Source organism: Lissotriton vulgaris, chromosome 6 (genome assembly GCF_964263255.1).
Source record: "Lissotriton vulgaris chromosome 6, aLisVul1.2, whole genome shotgun sequence".
In the NCBI taxonomy this organism is placed as follows: domain Eukaryota; kingdom Metazoa; phylum Chordata; class Amphibia; order Caudata; family Salamandridae; genus Lissotriton; species Lissotriton vulgaris.
Genome location: NC_141694.1, coordinates 1,754,553,069 through 1,754,570,207, shown reverse-complemented (window position 1 = coordinate 1,754,570,207; position 17,139 = coordinate 1,754,553,069). Strand labels below are relative to the sequence as shown.

Sequence of the window (17,139 nt, the reverse complement as noted above, 5' to 3'; positions counted from 1 at the left end):
AGTCTACTCTGCTGATACAAGGAGACAGCCAAGTCTGCATCGAATCCTGGAATGAGGCAACCGGTTAGAAATCTGGTTTGCTGGGGTTCGGCTACTTCTCAGTGGTACAAGAAGCCGTGCCGGGGCATGAATCTCAGGCGCTGGGAGGGTGCTTCTTATGTCTCTATGCTAAGATGAACACAACCTGAAATAAATACTCTCCCTTCTTATGTCTGTCTTCTGTTCTCAGACATAAAGTGAATTGTACCTCTTTCTCATCCCGTCACCCCCATCTTTTTTCACTGCAGTGCACCTTTGGAGATTCAACAAGGATCGCTTCCTTCAAATGTGCAGAAGAAAGCAGGTGCTGCATATTTCACTCTTCTGGAAAGGTGGGGAACGCTGCGAGCTATATAAAGGTCCATGTGCCAAGCCTCTAGGGTGAAATGCAGCGCAGAAGCAGGTTTGGGAGCCAACTTGTGAATTATCACTCCTGGACCATAGACCCAACTTAAATGGATAGCAGCCATCTCTAGCAAAGGTGTCAGCTCTGGACTCAGCATTCAAGCGTCGTCTTAAGACAAGGTCACTTTTTGTTATAGTGGGTCTAGCACATGGAGCTAGATCAAGATTTCTGATGAGTTTTTCTCCTCCGTGGTTTCCAGCCACAAGACGAGGCCTGGGCCTGAGTGCTCAGTAATCTGCAGCCTATGGCTCCCAAAACACACAGCTGTCAATAAGTAATAAAAGTTTCTGCCTTCCTTCTGATAATCCTTCCTGGCCTTTTACAGCGACAGCCTCACTAGCACAGTCCTCACCTTTTCACCACAATGCTGTCACCTCATCTCCAGGGTGTTTTGCACGGCAGCACCATCTGCCATGTACAACAGTGGCAAAGCACAGATGCTACTGTACTTTCACCAGACCTCTTCAAAGAACACAAATCCTCTACTGCCCTATCACGTTAACCGTGGCCTTTGACCCTGTACAGCGCTCCATTGCCTTTCAGCTAGGATTGCACAATACAAAACACCACAGGCACACAGATATCCTTGCTGGAAAAACTTGCATCAAGACAAATATCAACCTCTGATCTGACCCATCGCTTCTCTAGACAGATGACAGAGATATTGGATTAGCTGCATTATTCAGGGCATACGAGTTATGTGCATAGATATTTTGCACATGTAGTATTTAATGCTAGGAGCACCTCTGAGGGCCTCACCCATTCTCCATTCCCTAGTCTATTTGGTTCATTCCAACTGATGTTTGCCAACATTCTAAATGAGGACAGTTGCGAAGACAAGGGATGCTTGGTTCTTCGCCATTTCTTCTTCATTTAATAAGTCCACATTGTAAGTTTACCTATGGCTTCACCATTACAAAATTGACAACTTCGACCTTTACCTCCCCATTCCAGTTTAACAACCTGAAATCCTCATTTTTGTGCCCAGAAGCCCAAGCAAGTTGTCGTCTGAAAATATAAATATTTGGTTTACAATTTTGCCACAGACTGAAGGGACATGCTGTGCCACACCCGAACACTTACCTCATGTCAATCACCTGACTGACAACCACAGTGGGCTGAGACGCTTTCCCCTCAGCAATCTCATACAAAAATAGCTTAAAATCACACACCACAGCCAGCGCTCTCTGCCACCCTTTCTTCACCCCAGTCGGCTTGGGAACCTGTAATACAACAATATCCAAATTGGATACAGATTAACTTTTATTTGAAGTAAGGAATAATAATTCGATGTGTAAACACAGCACAATTACTTTCTTTAGTGGTGATCCACAAAATGACCAACCCCTCTATGAAAATGATGCTAATCATAATCAAATATTTATCCATTAAATCACTTATTTGTCTTTAAAACTGCATTAACATATACTGCACTCAAATCACAATTGTTTTGCTTGGCCTGCATAGAACAAAACTTTTTAAGGCTTTGCCGAAGGTGAACATGGTATCAGTTCTGTGCAGGAAGCTGGGGCTGGAACTTTCTTAACACTTTGGCAAGAAAATATGTACAAAAAAAAAAGAAAAAGGCCAGAATGTGGAGGTAGCAGGTGACTGGTGAAATAATCATTTGGGGGGGAGGGTAAAGGGGGGGACTTAATTTCCGTGCTAAAGATGATTATACTGAGGGATTTGTTTGGCACCACATAGTGCATAAAACAAGCATGTATTCAACACCAGGCTTCGGTTCACAGTTTACACATTCCAGTGTCTATTACCGAGTGTGGGCGAAATCAAGCAGGAATAATAATTTTCAGGAATTCCTTAGAATAATATTCAGAATCAAAACTCCAGAACCAAGAAACAGATGGTGGCAATATGTTTTGGCTACTAAACCTGGAGCTAACAGACTCAGTGGTCAAGGCCTTTAATTCTACAAACTGACAAATAATTCAATTCAGCCGTAGTGTATGCACAGGCAGATTACTTACAAGGAACAGCCAACTGCAAGGGGCCGCATTAAAAATTGTATCTGAAAACTTTGGTCAGATGGAAGATACATATATCTGTATTTTCAATAGGGGTTTTCATCTCTTGGACTTAAAAGTGCCCAGTACATTCTATGAATGGAAATGTACTAGTTGCATGCATATTTGTTTTTAAAACATCTGTGACTAACATCCATGAAATGCATGTTCCAGTATTCTGACACTTATATCAAATCCACATTTCCGTGAAATACGAAAACTACATCACAATCAAAAAAGTGTTTCTTTTCAAACCTGTAGGACAAAAGCCATATTGATCAATGCTCGTCAATGCTGAAGTATTTGTGATTTCTATACAGAGTAAGTTCTGCACGGCACTACAAATATAGTATACCCCTACTCCATTCACAAAGTTATTGATTGAAAATGTATTTTGCTGTATGACACGATGCAAAGCAATTATCAAAAATTTAAAAGACGGTGTGGCTAGAAAGCTTCCCACATTCACAATACTTACTCTAACATGGCCTTCGTACGCTGTTCCTATGCCTTTCTGTGGATCAATGCCAAGCGGGCCCTTGGTTTGCTCCGGAGGGATTGGGCACACGGCTGGTGCTTTGTCCGCACAGGTCACGTGACAGGAGAAGCCACACACTTTACCCAGAAGAGAAAAAAGAAGAGGGTTCATACATCAGATTTCAGCGTACATTAAATCCTTTGTGACGTGACATGCAGTGAGTACCACTGGAAAGCCACAGCTGAACATATATCCAATAATAACAGTCAGGTTCACCTGTCACATTTTGTGCATAAAAAGTTGATGCATGCAGATTGTCCGCAAGAACAACCTTCGTGTCTATGGTTGTTAGTTTTCCTTCTCAGCTCCTCTCTCCTTTACCACTATCAGTACACGGATCCCACTACGGGAAAACAACATGACTTCTTTGTCAAACGGATCAGAAATGTAATATGAGGTCTCACACTGAAAGACCATAGTGCTCCTGGATCACTTACAAAGCTGTGAATGCACCAACCATAACAGTTTCAGGACTTGACTTCTAAAACATTGAACTGAATGGGCTAGGAGCCAGAGGACTTGAGATGGCAATGCTGATTCATGCGCATCACGTCCAACAATGCAGATTAGTATATTTATTTATCGTCCATGAGTTCATCTCTAGGTAACCACGCTGTTGCAAGTCCCCAAAACTGGAGAGCTCAGAAATACTGGTCAGAAAAGGACCATTAGAGAACACGACTATTCTCGGCCTGTGCCTAAGCACAGTCAGTCTAAATTTGTGAAGACCATAATAACTCACAGCTATGTAGCCATACGTTTCTGTAATCTCTCACCATTGTCTTTTGGTTTCTTAAAGGCAAAAAAAGAGTATTGATTCTTCTTTTACAAACTCGTACCACAAATCCGAGGCAGCTTCCAGCCAACAAGAGAGGGCACTGACAGGAGCTTGAGGGGCCTTGGACTTAACCTAAGTAACGTGCACCTACGAACACTTTCTTGCAGGTCAAGGTTCAGCTAGACCAATCTCAATGCCCTTCTTAGATTGTGAATCTTACTTTTTAGCATGAGGGTGCTTGCAGACATTAAAAGCATAGGAATGAACCTTGAAAGCTTTGAACCCCAACTTTCAATGAATGTCAAGTCACCTGTATTCACGCTGGACACCAACCTCATCCACAGAGAACACATTGCCCAAAATCACAAGGGTGGTCTGTACCAACTGTAGAAAAAGTGAAAACATTTCTTCCAGAAAGCGACTTCAGAACTGCTGCCTTCGTACACTCCCATCTAAATTATGGTAATGCTCTACTCCACGGCCTCCCAGACCCTACGATGGCACCCCTTAAGGTCATTCTATATGCAGTAGGACATCTCACCCACGGCTTCAGGAAAAATCACCACATCACTCCAAGACTGAAGGAAGTCCATTGGCCCCCTATGCTGTCCCACACCATCTTCAAAACCTGTTACATCATTTACAAAGCCATCATGACCAGTACTCGGCTTATCTTACAGGCCCATCTCTGATGGTTTCTGTCAAACCTACAGCCAGGACAACATCAGACTCCAGTCAAATAAGAGAAAATAAGAAAAAAAACGAGACAGCAGTGTTTTTCCATTAATGCACCCAAGATCTAGAACAACACACCCTGTATCCATCAGGTCTGCACAAACGCTGATCCAATGTAGGAAAGAGGTGAAGGAGCTGAAGACTCTCCTCTTTAATGAACCCTACATCACAATGCATTGGTGCAAACAGCTAACCAGCTTGTGGATGTTGGCATTGGGTGTAATGGAGTTTTGGGTGTGCTGTTTGCCAGATCTTTCCTAAATTTCTATGACTATTCACAGGACTAGAGTACCACTTTTCTTCTCCTCCCCCTCAGTGCCTTTCTGATACATGGTACGAGTAGAACCCAAGGCGAGGTCAGAGTGGCATGGTACCACATCAGGTACTGTCATTGCGGGGAAAGAAAGGAAAATCTGGGGAAGACAGCGGAAAAACCCACAGACAGGACAATGTTCCTCTCAGCGACCCACAATAGCCAACCAAACCCTCAATCCACCACTCATTTCCATCACACTGTGCCCCCATTGAATCAGCCACACCGTCAAACTGTGACTATGACCACAGCCAAGTCTTTCATCATTCAGCTTTGTGGGTTAGGTCACTATGTGGATTTCAGTGCCTTCTAAACCTTCACAATTTGGTGACCTGAGTTCATCAACAGCTTGGGAGTAGGGTTGGAAAGTTCAAAATAGTTCGAAGTGATGCAATATGAAACACCTTGTTTACTGTCATAGTGAGTTTATTAGTGAAGGTATTCTCAAAGATCCTGGGACTTTGGTATCATTGTATACCTTTGGGACATTTCTAACCAGCATCATATTTTGATTCGGAAACGTGAAACCATGACCAACATGTAACCAATGCTGCAATATCTATTTTGGAAATGTGTGTACGAGGTGTGCCCAGGCCTATTAGTTCAGGATGTTATACTCAAAATAATCCACACACTACACTATTCAAGGTCAAGCCTAGTCAAGCAAAACATTACACATAATTTTCAAGCATCACCTCAACCTCTTCCTTCCACTTGCCCCAAGCAAATTCCTCGCTGGGCTGGGAAACGAGTTCAAAATATTTTAAATTACTGCATTTAAAAAATAAATAAAACTCACATCAGTTTGTCAAAGCTGGTTAGAGACATGCACTAAATTTGGACTGTCTATTTTGAGAGGTTCAGCTGTCTGGTCGCGTTGGAAAGCCTGAGTCAACAATGTGTGTGTTTATAGATCTGTGCACTGACTTTCTCGAAATACACTGAGAATGATGTGACAGAGTTTGCCAATAAGAGAGTAATAGAACTCTGCAACAAACAGGAATCCACTTACGGTATGAAATTCTTGTTTATAAAAAGTCAAAAATATACAAAAGGAGGTCGCTCTGTGTCTAAATTGTAAAAAAATATATATCTCTGACTACTGTGCTGGACTCTGATGGGAACCAGCCGGGTTGCTTGTTCAGAAGGGGAAGTTGGAAGAGGAAATCAAATCATTATCAGCTTTTATTTCATAAGTATAAATATAGGTTTCCGCTGCCCTGCGGAAGGGGCGTACAGCTTACAGGCTGAGATAAGCAATGCTCGCCTGGAGAACACCAGCACTGGGCTGTGATGAACTGCTCTAAACGTTGGCACAAAGAAAGACAGTGAAACCTACAAAAATAACACCACTGTTTCCAGTCCTTGGATTGTAGGGTGTTATTCTAGTCCATATTGTTGAATTTGCCTACGGTGTGGTAGGATTTCCTCTGTAATGAACATTTGCTGGCGTGCTCCAGTGTTCTTAAGCATGCATCCGCTACATTTCCCTCTTGAAAAAGGCATTTAAATTGTGGGAATGCAGCGGTGTCCAAAGTTTGAAAACCACCTTTATATTTGCTCAAAAAAAAAAGTTACTTATCTGGAAAAACATCTACTTTCCTGAAACTATACTTATCTTAAACAATATCTACTTTCCTGAAACTATAGTCAGTGACCTAAAACCTGCAGGTGTTTGTATTTTCCTTTCTATATTCCTTTTTTGGGTGGGACAATCCTGCAGCAATTGTTACTGTCAGAGTGTAAAACATAACCCCTCTCTCCTTTCACAACATCTGCCCCTGGTCGCACAAACAGAGAAAAACAATAGTATTTTACCACAAAACGGAGACACGGACGCATGGGCCCTTGGCGGGAGGTTGAATTATTATTGTACTCATAAATAAGGCAACACTGAAAGGGGGTGCCTTATGACGCGCTCTGCCTCACATGGCAATTATAACACCTGTGCCCTAATTAAAAAATAATGTAAATAGAATTACATGGCAGTACCAGAGCAGCACTGTCTCTGGGTGGACTGCATCAGAGAAATGGCTTGTGTGGTTTTGCTGGAATTGTTTTTCACTTGCTTTTGACTTCATTTTATTCATTTTATTTTATTTATTTGTTTTTCAAATGCGTTTTTCACTGTATTTAACTTTGTACGTTTTTATTTTAATTTCTATGTACAATACTGTCTTTCATATGTGTTCGTATGTAGGATGTTATTACATAATTTTTCTCTTTTTCAAATAAAATAAATGTTTAACATAAAAAAATACTGAGTAAAAAATCCAAGAATTGAAGCCCCATTGTTCGTTTAAAGGGGCACGGAGGTGTATGATGCTTAGGAAGGGATGTCCTCCCAGTAATGTGAGGGCACATCACTGTCAGCCTTGTTCGTGGTCCACTAAAGCTCTCTGGAGCAGAAGAAAGCGGGCATTTTTGTGCTAGAAACAGTTTTTTTTAATTACAGGAATAACCAAATAAACTACTATGTGGATTTGGCACATCTTTTAAGCGTTAGGCAGCAATCCGTATACAAAAATAAAAATTTCTGAAGCACAAAAATTTATAAACAAGGGTCTTCGTCACATCTGACATTAAACCTTAAAATCTGTACAGCTATGAAAAATACTTCCCTTAAATAAAAATAAGTGCATGTTTCAAATAAAGTTGGATCCCCTGAGAAATGCTCAATACCAATAAACAATTTGTTAGCCATATGGATATGATGTAATTCCGAGGTACCTGGTTATGACATGCATGCACTTTAGTTGGCAATAGTCTGTTTGAGTCTGAGATTGTATTGGGAGATTCTGGTTTTGTTACATTTCAATGTAAACATTATTTAGAATATATAGCACTTTTTTATGATTCCAGAAATGGAAGCATAAACTGTACACACAGAGCCTTTCCCCGTTGTCATGTATTGGGGCACTGCATACGCCACACAGATCTTACACTATTTTATAATATGCAAACCCTACTTCACAGTGTTCTACAGAGAAGAGCTACACCAAGTGCCTAGGAAGATCAAGGATAATAGAACTGATTTATTTAAATAGCATGGAGGAAATGTGTATGGGAAGTAAAATGAGAAAGAAAAAGAAAGACGGACTACAGAAACGGCAGAAAGTAAGCAGAAGAGAAAGAAGAAGGAATCAATAAATGAAAGCCTGTGAACAAAGGCAGCCAAAGGAACAATTTTCTTTGTGGATGTTTACATTGTGTTTGTGAAGAATGCAGTCACTCACTGGTTTTACCAGGTGCCCTACGTAGTATGCGGGGTGGGTGAAACAAAAATGTGACTTACACGGTAGCAGACCGATATGTTAACAGGGTTGCCTGAAAGCCCTATAACGCAGTATATTATATATGTATTTTTGCAAAAACCTGAAGTTATTGGCTAACGACAGATCTAATGTGTGAGGAGGTCTTTATAAATATATATATATATATATATATATATATATATATATATATATATATATATATATATATATATATATATATATATAAGAATTAGCTCTATGGAGCATCACTTGCCTTCCTTCACTTCCTTCACTCTTGCTTCCACTCAGTATGCATGCAGAACAGATCACAGTGATTGACCTTACCTTCACAAGTGCATCCTTGCCGTATCAAACCAACCATAAGAGACGTGCACTGATTACATTTCGTTGGTGTATTAAATGATTTCACTGTAAACTGGTGTGCTTTGGGCTGCAAAACAAAAGAAATATCTTGCTTGTAGTGCACATTTTCTCCAGTACTGCTTCTCTCTGTAGCCTACAATCTACAAAGTACACGGGTTATCTTAAATACCAAAAATACTGACATAAAGGCAACATTGAGTAATTAAAGAGCAACAATTTGATTATTTTCTTGGATCCCTCGAATAAGGATCACTGAAAGACTCAAATGTAGTGAACGTAGAGGTTGAATCTGTGAGTAATTAGTAGCTGGATCTTGAGGATCATGAGAAAGAAGCAAAGTAACTCTGAATAAGACTTTGCCCAGCGGGTTAGTTGCATATAATTGTGTGCAGAAGAACCATAGGCTAATTTATTGGACCAGACATTTTTGTTTTAACCAGGGTCACAGTGGCTTTTGAAAGACTGGTCTCTTTGTGAAGTGGTACAAACGAGCTAGGAAGTGATGCAATGATAACTCAAATGTTCAAAGTAATAGCCCAGTGAGCAAACAGAAAATTTAGGTCTTGAGTAGTCAAGTGCACCGGCGCGAGTGTAAATAAGGATACACCTATGCTCCAAAAGTCTCACTGGGTACTAATGAAAGAGTTGGCACCAACAGGTCACTATGCTACAAGCAAGCTCATTTTGAAATTTACGTGACTCTCGCAGTATTATGAAAAAAGGGAGAGCTTCTTATACAAGCCACTCGACGATAGACTAACACGAAGCACATGAATATACTTTGCAAAAACAGTTTTGAGTATAGCGGTGACCTATCAACCTCCTACTGTACTCTACTGTACTACTAATCCACAGTTTCCAAAACCACTGTACGTTTCAGAAGACATCAAGATTATGGCAGCTCAGTACAAAACATGCCCTTGTACAATTTGCTCCACCATGCTTTTAAATCAACCTCCAGCTTAATTTACTGTTCGCTTAGTTCATAACATCACCCTCTAAACTCGATTCTGCTCCCCCACTTCCAAACTACACACAGACTCGCTACCCCAAACGTTCTGGAACCACAGTCAGATTATTTGGCATGTTAGACTACATATACTAGAATTTTCTCCCTCCTCACTTGAGGGGAGCTACTCAACACCCAATTTCTAAGTAGCCCACAAACACTACTCCCACTCTCTGCACTAAAACTGGAGGCAAAATGACCTAGGCCGCACTGATATACAAAAAGTTATATTAACTAATATGTATTGGTTGCCCTGCTTGTTCTGCATACCCCTCTGTTTTTCCCTGAAATCATAGAATATGTCAAAAACTTCACTGTAAGTGATTTCCTAGCAATATCATACTCTGGGAATACAGCAAACGATTAGGAAGCCAAGAAACCCAAATACAAGATCTATGCTTTGGAGAGGTACTCCTGTATGCTTGAGGGCAACCAAGTCATGTGAGACGAAAGGGTGGTAAAGGTGGAAAGGACATAAATACCCCGAGACCTTGAAATCGAAAGGGCACAATACCCTTGACTCTTACATCACAGTAAAGTGTTGTTATCAATTGGAACTCGACGAGGATATCATGGAAACGGGATTTTGAAAATGTGTAGTAGGTCAAAGTCTCTATTCTCTGAATTTGATTAAAAAGCACGGATATAGCTGTATTGATATGAGTGAGAATCAGTGACACATATCCTATGCCTCTGCAAGAGCTCGGTCCAAGAGCGTTAATGGCTTTTGAGAAAAATATTCCATCTATTGGGATTCTGCACAATCTTAATTTTCCAAGGTAGTCCAGAACAGGCATCGGACCTTGAGCACCAGGGGTACCTAACTCATCTTGCCTCAAATATAAGAGCAAATACATTCTCTTGAATTATTAGCTACTCAAAAATCGAAACACCTCGAATTTAGTAAATGGAGTCCAGCAACAAGACAAATGTGGGTTGGAATTTATTCCCCCCTCCTCGATAGTGAGTCAATTTACTTTATTCGATGCTTACAATATAAGATCATAAAAGTACAGTAAAAAACATCTATACATAATACACATATGCATAAAAAGATAACAAAGATAAAAGCATCATAACAAACACCATTAGGGAACAGTTAGTAAAAGCCAACTGATGGGAACAATTTAGAATTCCTTTTTGTGTATAGTGCAATTTCCTAATTCTTCGTGATTGGATTAAAAAGGACACCACAGAATAACAGACCATAGGATTAGGCAACGAATGTAGAAAATACTTTGCGACACGACATTGTTTAAAATCATATTTACGCATCAATGGCAAAATAAATCTTTTACGTGGTTCTGCATCCAATTTGCAAAAAAAGAAAACATGTAGATTTGATTGTGCAGAAACACCATTGCAAGGACACAGTGACAATTCATTTATGGAGTAAATTCCATCAGGATGGTCCAACAAGCATGAAATAAAATTCAAACGAAATCTAATTAGAAAAAATCTGTGACGTGAATTTTTCACAGTATAAGATGTTGGCCCTTCCTGTACCAATGGACTTTCTAAATATGCTTTGACTGATACTTTTGTACAGTTTGCTTTCAGTCTTGTGTCAGCCCTTAATTTGAGGAAACTGTATTTTATCTCTCTTTTCGGAAAATTCACACAGGCGCTAGGGATAGCGAATGGACATTCTAATCCTAAAGATGAAAAAGTAGATCTAATATAGGAAATCCACGGAATCTTGTGGACATTTTCCAGGGATAGGCAGTCTTCAATTAACTTTTGTGCGCAATGAATAGATTCCCCTTTCCATATGGAATGCCACAACATTATAGGAGCCAAAGCAATTGTGGCGGTCACATAAGCGACATCCAATTCTGCATGAGCAATGAGACTGGAGCAACTTGTGGGGAGGCCTCACTAATATCAGGTGGTCCAAAATAGTCAATGTAAGGGTTACTTTTTACAATAGGATCTATTGCTTTGGCCTATAACACAAAACAATTATTTGGTGTTTTATTTAGGAATGTATTCATTTTTATTTGGTCACCCTATAACTAACAATAGTTAGCACACAATTGTAAATACAGATAAAGTCAAAGGAAAGAGGGGATATAACTAGTTTTGGTGTAATTGAAATGAGTGAACTTTTAGATCCTGTCTTAACATGAGCAAACTTTTGGTCCCAGAGAATGCTGGAAGAATGTTTCTGAAAAGAGCTTGGTTCCAGAAATGAGTAATTTAGGCAGAAATGGAGCTGGTGCATTGACAACTGAGAAAATTATATTATTTTGGCTTGTAAGCAGAGCATTAGCTTTTTCGTTTTGATAAGATAATGCACTTGATTCTTTTGGTGGTTCCCAGATTCAAACGCATCAGTGGGACTCGGTTCTCCTTTCTGGGTCCGAGGCTCTGGAACTCTCTGCCCATTTCATTGAGGCGGTTTACATGCGGTTCATAATACAGCTCAAAACATGACTGTTTACTTTAGCTTATAACTACTGGCTCCCTTGTCTGGAAAGTCTCTGTTCAGAACCTCAGCGCCAAGAAACCTGTTGGTGTACATGCGCTTACACAAACACCCAAGTAACAAGATGACGTAATTTTTTTTGTAATAATGTCTTCAAGAGCAATAGGGTTATGCTTTCTGATAAGGCACACACATGGATATCTCATGTAGTTTTCATTTGATGACTGGCCATGATATACTGTCGAGGCATGCACACACTGAAACTTGATGCCTGTGTGAAGACTATCTGTCCTGGCACCTATGTAGTGGCTTAGCAGCTACATCGGATCTAGATCTACATTTAGAGACTACAGTTTTCTCAGTTCTAAATCACACCAATGCCCTATGAGATAAAGGTTTTTTAGGGTCAATCTTGAAGTCTAAACAGGAGTTCTCTTCCTCTTCAAGGCTTAAAATGCTATAAGACTGTAAAACTCAAAGATCAAGGCCACATCCACAGAGGGGAAAAACTTTGCAACAGCATTTTTCTCTACTTCTTTAATCTTTCACAGGGTCCATGAGAAGGATCCATATGTACTCAAGAAATACAAGTGAAAAAAGACTTTCACACAAGTATTAACTTGGGAAAGATGCATGAAGAAAATTGAAATTGACTGTATCGAGAATAAAAGTGGGAAATATTAAGAAGCAGGATACATCCTACATAAACCAATAAATGCATTAGTGCATATGCACCATTTAACACAATGCATGCATCACCTTTGCAAGGATATTTCCGTTCAAGGCAATGTGTTATGTTGCTATACAACTACGCAAGAATGGAGTTATGGGACCACGTTTTCTGCTTATGGGGGCAATCTGGTAGACATTGCTGGTGCCAAATAAGGTAATCAGCCTTCTTTTACCTTGCCAATGAACACATTCCGAAGACACATGGCCACAATACATTCTAGCTCACTGATGTTTCTCAAATAGAATAAACATAAGTTACTTACCTATAAACTGTGGTTCTCCAATATTGGTATCTTTCACAGATTCACATGCTTGAATCATTCCCCATCTTCGTAGTGGGTGTCCCAGGGTACATTAAAAGCAGTAAGTAAGGACTTTAAATTGAAGTTAATAAGAAATACATTCACGTTAACATCTCGTCCTAGTCATTAGGAATGGTCCAAATTCCAGCCAATAAGGCAACAGCCTCCTCTAGAACCCTCACCATGGAGGCACCAGACTCTCAGATTTCCAAGCACAAGTGAAGTTCCAGTGTATATAAATAACTATGTCAGCCCCTCTATGGGGAGGAGAGCGGGTCTCTCATGTGAATCTATGAAAGATACCACTATTGGAGAACCACAGTTTACAGGGAAGTAACTTATTTTCGACTACAGTATTGGGGTATCTTTCATAGATTCACATGCTGAATCCGAATAGATAGCAGCAGTAGTATTGTAGGCATGTATGCTGATAAAAGACAAGCAGCAAAAACATACATAATCTTGTACATAGTAAAATGCATCACAAATATATATTTGCATTCAGATAGCACATATCCAGTGGCACGCCACATTAATGATGAACATGGTGGCAACCTCAGTATGTTACAATATTTTGTTATTGACAATGTGCCCCTTAGTAAACAAGGTGGTGATCGCGAGAAAAGGCTGCGACAATTGGAGACTAAATACATCCTTAAACTCAACTGTAAGACACCTAATGGGTTAAATATTTGTGAGGATATTCACCATTTCTTGTAGGACCATTGTCCTTGACTCCATCAATTCTGTTGTACCTTTTAAGACCTCAGGTATTTCGCAACATACTGCAGTAGGTCCTTGTACACCTTATATGTATATAATTTTTGCATATATGGTAAGATTAACCATAGTTTTTCTGATGCCCGATCTATTTTCTGATGCCTGACTTTTTCTTAAATTTTATTAGTTGGAAACAAGTTTATAAGTGTATTTCTTATGACACTAATAATATAATCAATTTGTCTGCCCATATTGTTAGCTTTTGTCCGAATTTGAAATCCTCCGCTCTAAGAAGATTTATTTAGTTTTTCAATGGATTGATAGATATTCGCCCTAGAAAAAATGACCATTTATAAGTTAATGGGTGACATCTGCAGTCCTTAAAAAAGACTTAATTCATGCCGATCCCTCTCAACCAGTTTAACTTAGTGTCTGTTAAACACTAACTGGTTTAGTATGATGACCACAAGAATTTTTTTTTTACTACATGAAACTTTATTTGCACCGTAGAATCACTTTGCACTTATTGTTTTTTATTGCTGCGAACATAGTGTGGAGTCATAGGCGTTTTCAACCGATAATTACTTTGTATGGTCTGTTTAGATAAATTCGGCCTTAAGCCGCAACAGGTTCTTCAATATATGATCAAATGCTTTGGTTAGGTATTTATATTTATGCATTCACGCATTGAATTTGTGATCAATGTTATATATCCAGATTTCATCTCAAAGCGTCAAGGAATTAAATTGTTTAACCACAAGTTCACAATCTAATGGTATCAGTACCAATAATTTCTCTACATATGATTAAATCTTTTGGTAGAGTATCAATATTTGGGCATTTATGCATTGAAGCTGTTGATTAAGGTTGAATACCCACAACTGACATCCTAGCATTAAGGATTTTGAATAGGTTGACCTTATAATTATAGTTTAATTGTATTGGTACAAAGAATCACACTTGACTCCATTGATTTGACAAAAGCTGTTGTTTTCCAAATTTTTACAAATGTATTGGGACCGGTAATATTTTAAATTAACTGAAAGATATAATCAGTCAACAGGATGTAATGTTGAATGTAAATGCATTTGAGCTGGTATTATATTTTGGAAAACAGATTTGTAGTTTATATCGCAGTATGTTTTCACTGTCTACCATTTGTGTAGTTCAAACAATCACATGAGCACAGTCACCAATGTATTTAAATTCAGTTGTTTGAGCAACTGGGTTATGTGAGCAAGGCTACACGTTAGCCGAAACGCGTCATCCTGCCCGACATCTCGCACTATTTATAATAAATAAAGTCACTGCAGTCAGCAGTGTAAGCTGATTTTGGAGTCCGTGTCTTTCTCCGTTTGGTGGTTTCAGGCGCCGGAGCGGTAATTGGATATATATATATATATATATATATATATATATATATATATATATATATATATAAACACACACATATATCTATAGGCATTCTCCTGCATATATGTATATAAATATAATAGTGTACATACTGATGAAGCGATAAAACAAACTTAAGTCAGTTATCAACCAAATAAAAGGAATAGTCAAAACATATGGGAAGGAGAGAGGCTTAACTTATTGAAAAGACATGAGGAACCGCTGCTATATAGGCACACCGGCAAAATGGGCTGTCGAAGAGGAACCAGCTCTTGTAGAGTGAGCTTTCAATGTTGAAGATAGTGGTTTGCCTGTTTGTTGATGGCATAACTGTATAGCTGCTGAAATCCAACGTGCTACAGTCTGTTTAGTAACAGGATATCCCTTCCTGATGTTCCCATATGCCACAAACAGCTGGTCAATTTTTCTGCAAATAGAATTCGATACATCTCTTGAGATCCAAGGAGTGCAAAGATCTTTCTTCTGGTGTTTGCGGATTTGGGAAAAAAAATCTTTAATATGACTGGTTCATTTAAAAGAAAATCTGATGGGAACTTAGGGATGAAGGTAGGATTGGTACGAAGTATAAGCCTTTTAGAAATCGTTTCATAATTCTTGATGAGCAAAAAACTTTAATAGACGAATGGAAGAGACCATACTTAGCCAGCTGTAGGAAAAAAGGAAGTAACTGCTCTTGAGGAGACTGGATATGATGTGCCTTCGGAGTTTGCACACCAACGGCAGAATCTTTTCCATTTAGGCTTGTAAGTTTTAAAAAGGGACTGAGCTTTAGCATTAGCAAGGACCTCCCGACAGTTAGCAGAGATCACTCGATCGGCGAACCCATAGCGTTCAGGAGCCAAGTCGACAATCAAAAAGATGTTGGGTAGCTGAGACTTTGGAACGTTGATGAACAGCCCCTAGGACTGAAAAACGCGCCGGCATTTCTGAGTATGACTGTTTGTCTCTGTAAAGGATTTTATTTTCTTATTTTCATGAGACAATCGTCCAGCTAAGGGAAAATCTGAATCCCTGCTTGACGTAGATGGCCCGCCACCGGTGCTAGAATCTTGATGAACACTTGAGGAGCCGAACGAAGGCTAAATGGTAGAACCCAGAACTGGTAGTCCATGCCAGCCACTCTGAAGCATAACAATAACCTGTGCTTGTGGGGAATGGGGATATGAAAATAGTAGTCTTGGAGGTCTAAGGTAGTGATTTGATCATCTTGATTCCCTAACTGAAGCACCTTCTGAAGAGAGAACATATGAAAGGTCTGTTTTTCAAGAATTTATTGAGGCAACATAGGTCCAAGATGGGGCGCCATTCCCCCGATTTCTTTCTTCTGAGGAAAAATCTTGAATAAAATCCTATTCCTCGCTGTGTGCCTGGTACCACTTTGATTGCTCCCTTGTGCCACATGACCTTTATCTGAGATAGTAATTCCGTTAGATGAGAAGGCGGAGGACCATGGGGTGGACAATTTGGAGGGATTTTCTGAAATTCAAACGTGTTGGAAACTATATCTAAGACAATCTGTCTGTTGTTATCGTAGACCATTTGGGGCGGAATCAGGAAATCTTTCCACCAATTTCGCAAGACCTGGTGGGGATTGTGGCCGGCACTGGGTGTTTGTCACTGTTTCTTGGTGGCCTCTCTGCCTCTGAAGGCTCTCTCAAAGTTTTATGAGAGAAATATCTGCAGATATTACAGTCTCTCACCTGGTGATCAGGGTGAAGGCAGTAAATACACTTCTTGTGGTGATCATACAGGTGCAGTCTGAGCCTCTCCCAGGAGTCACAATGCATAAACAGAGACCTTTTTGTAGAAGACATGCTAATCTGAAGAAGAAAATTGTTCAGTAGGCAAAAACTTCAATGTTAAAGTTATTGCTTACTGCTTTTCATATACCGTGGGAATCCCTATTCGACGACAGGGAATTCAAGCATGTGAATCTATGAAAGATGCCCCAATACTGGAGAAACTATATTTTATCATCCATTAACTATTTAATTATTTGTTTTTAAAAGCACAAAATATTCAGGAGTTGATATGGAGCTTTATCAGAGAATGTTTCAATGGTAT

The 17,139-nt window shown here is 39.6% G+C and overlaps 1 protein-coding gene across 2 annotated transcripts in view; it reads right to left on the bottom strand.

Moving 5' to 3' along the window:
* The window catches only part of CDC42BPA (CDC42 binding protein kinase alpha), a 1,012,118-nt gene that overhangs the window by 129,317 nt on the left and 865,662 nt on the right, over window positions 1-17,139 (bottom strand). For both annotated transcript variants that reach the window (XM_086927989.1, XM_086927990.1), the window contains 3 exons: window positions 8,433-8,538; window positions 2,948-3,084; window positions 1,529-1,668 (listed from right to left, as the gene is read on the bottom strand). In XM_086927989.1, the coding sequence (XP_086784115.1) occupies window positions 1,529-1,668; window positions 2,948-3,084; window positions 8,433-8,538 (383 nt within the window). The remainder of the gene's footprint in view (window positions 1-1,528; window positions 1,669-2,947; window positions 3,085-8,432; window positions 8,539-17,139) is intronic.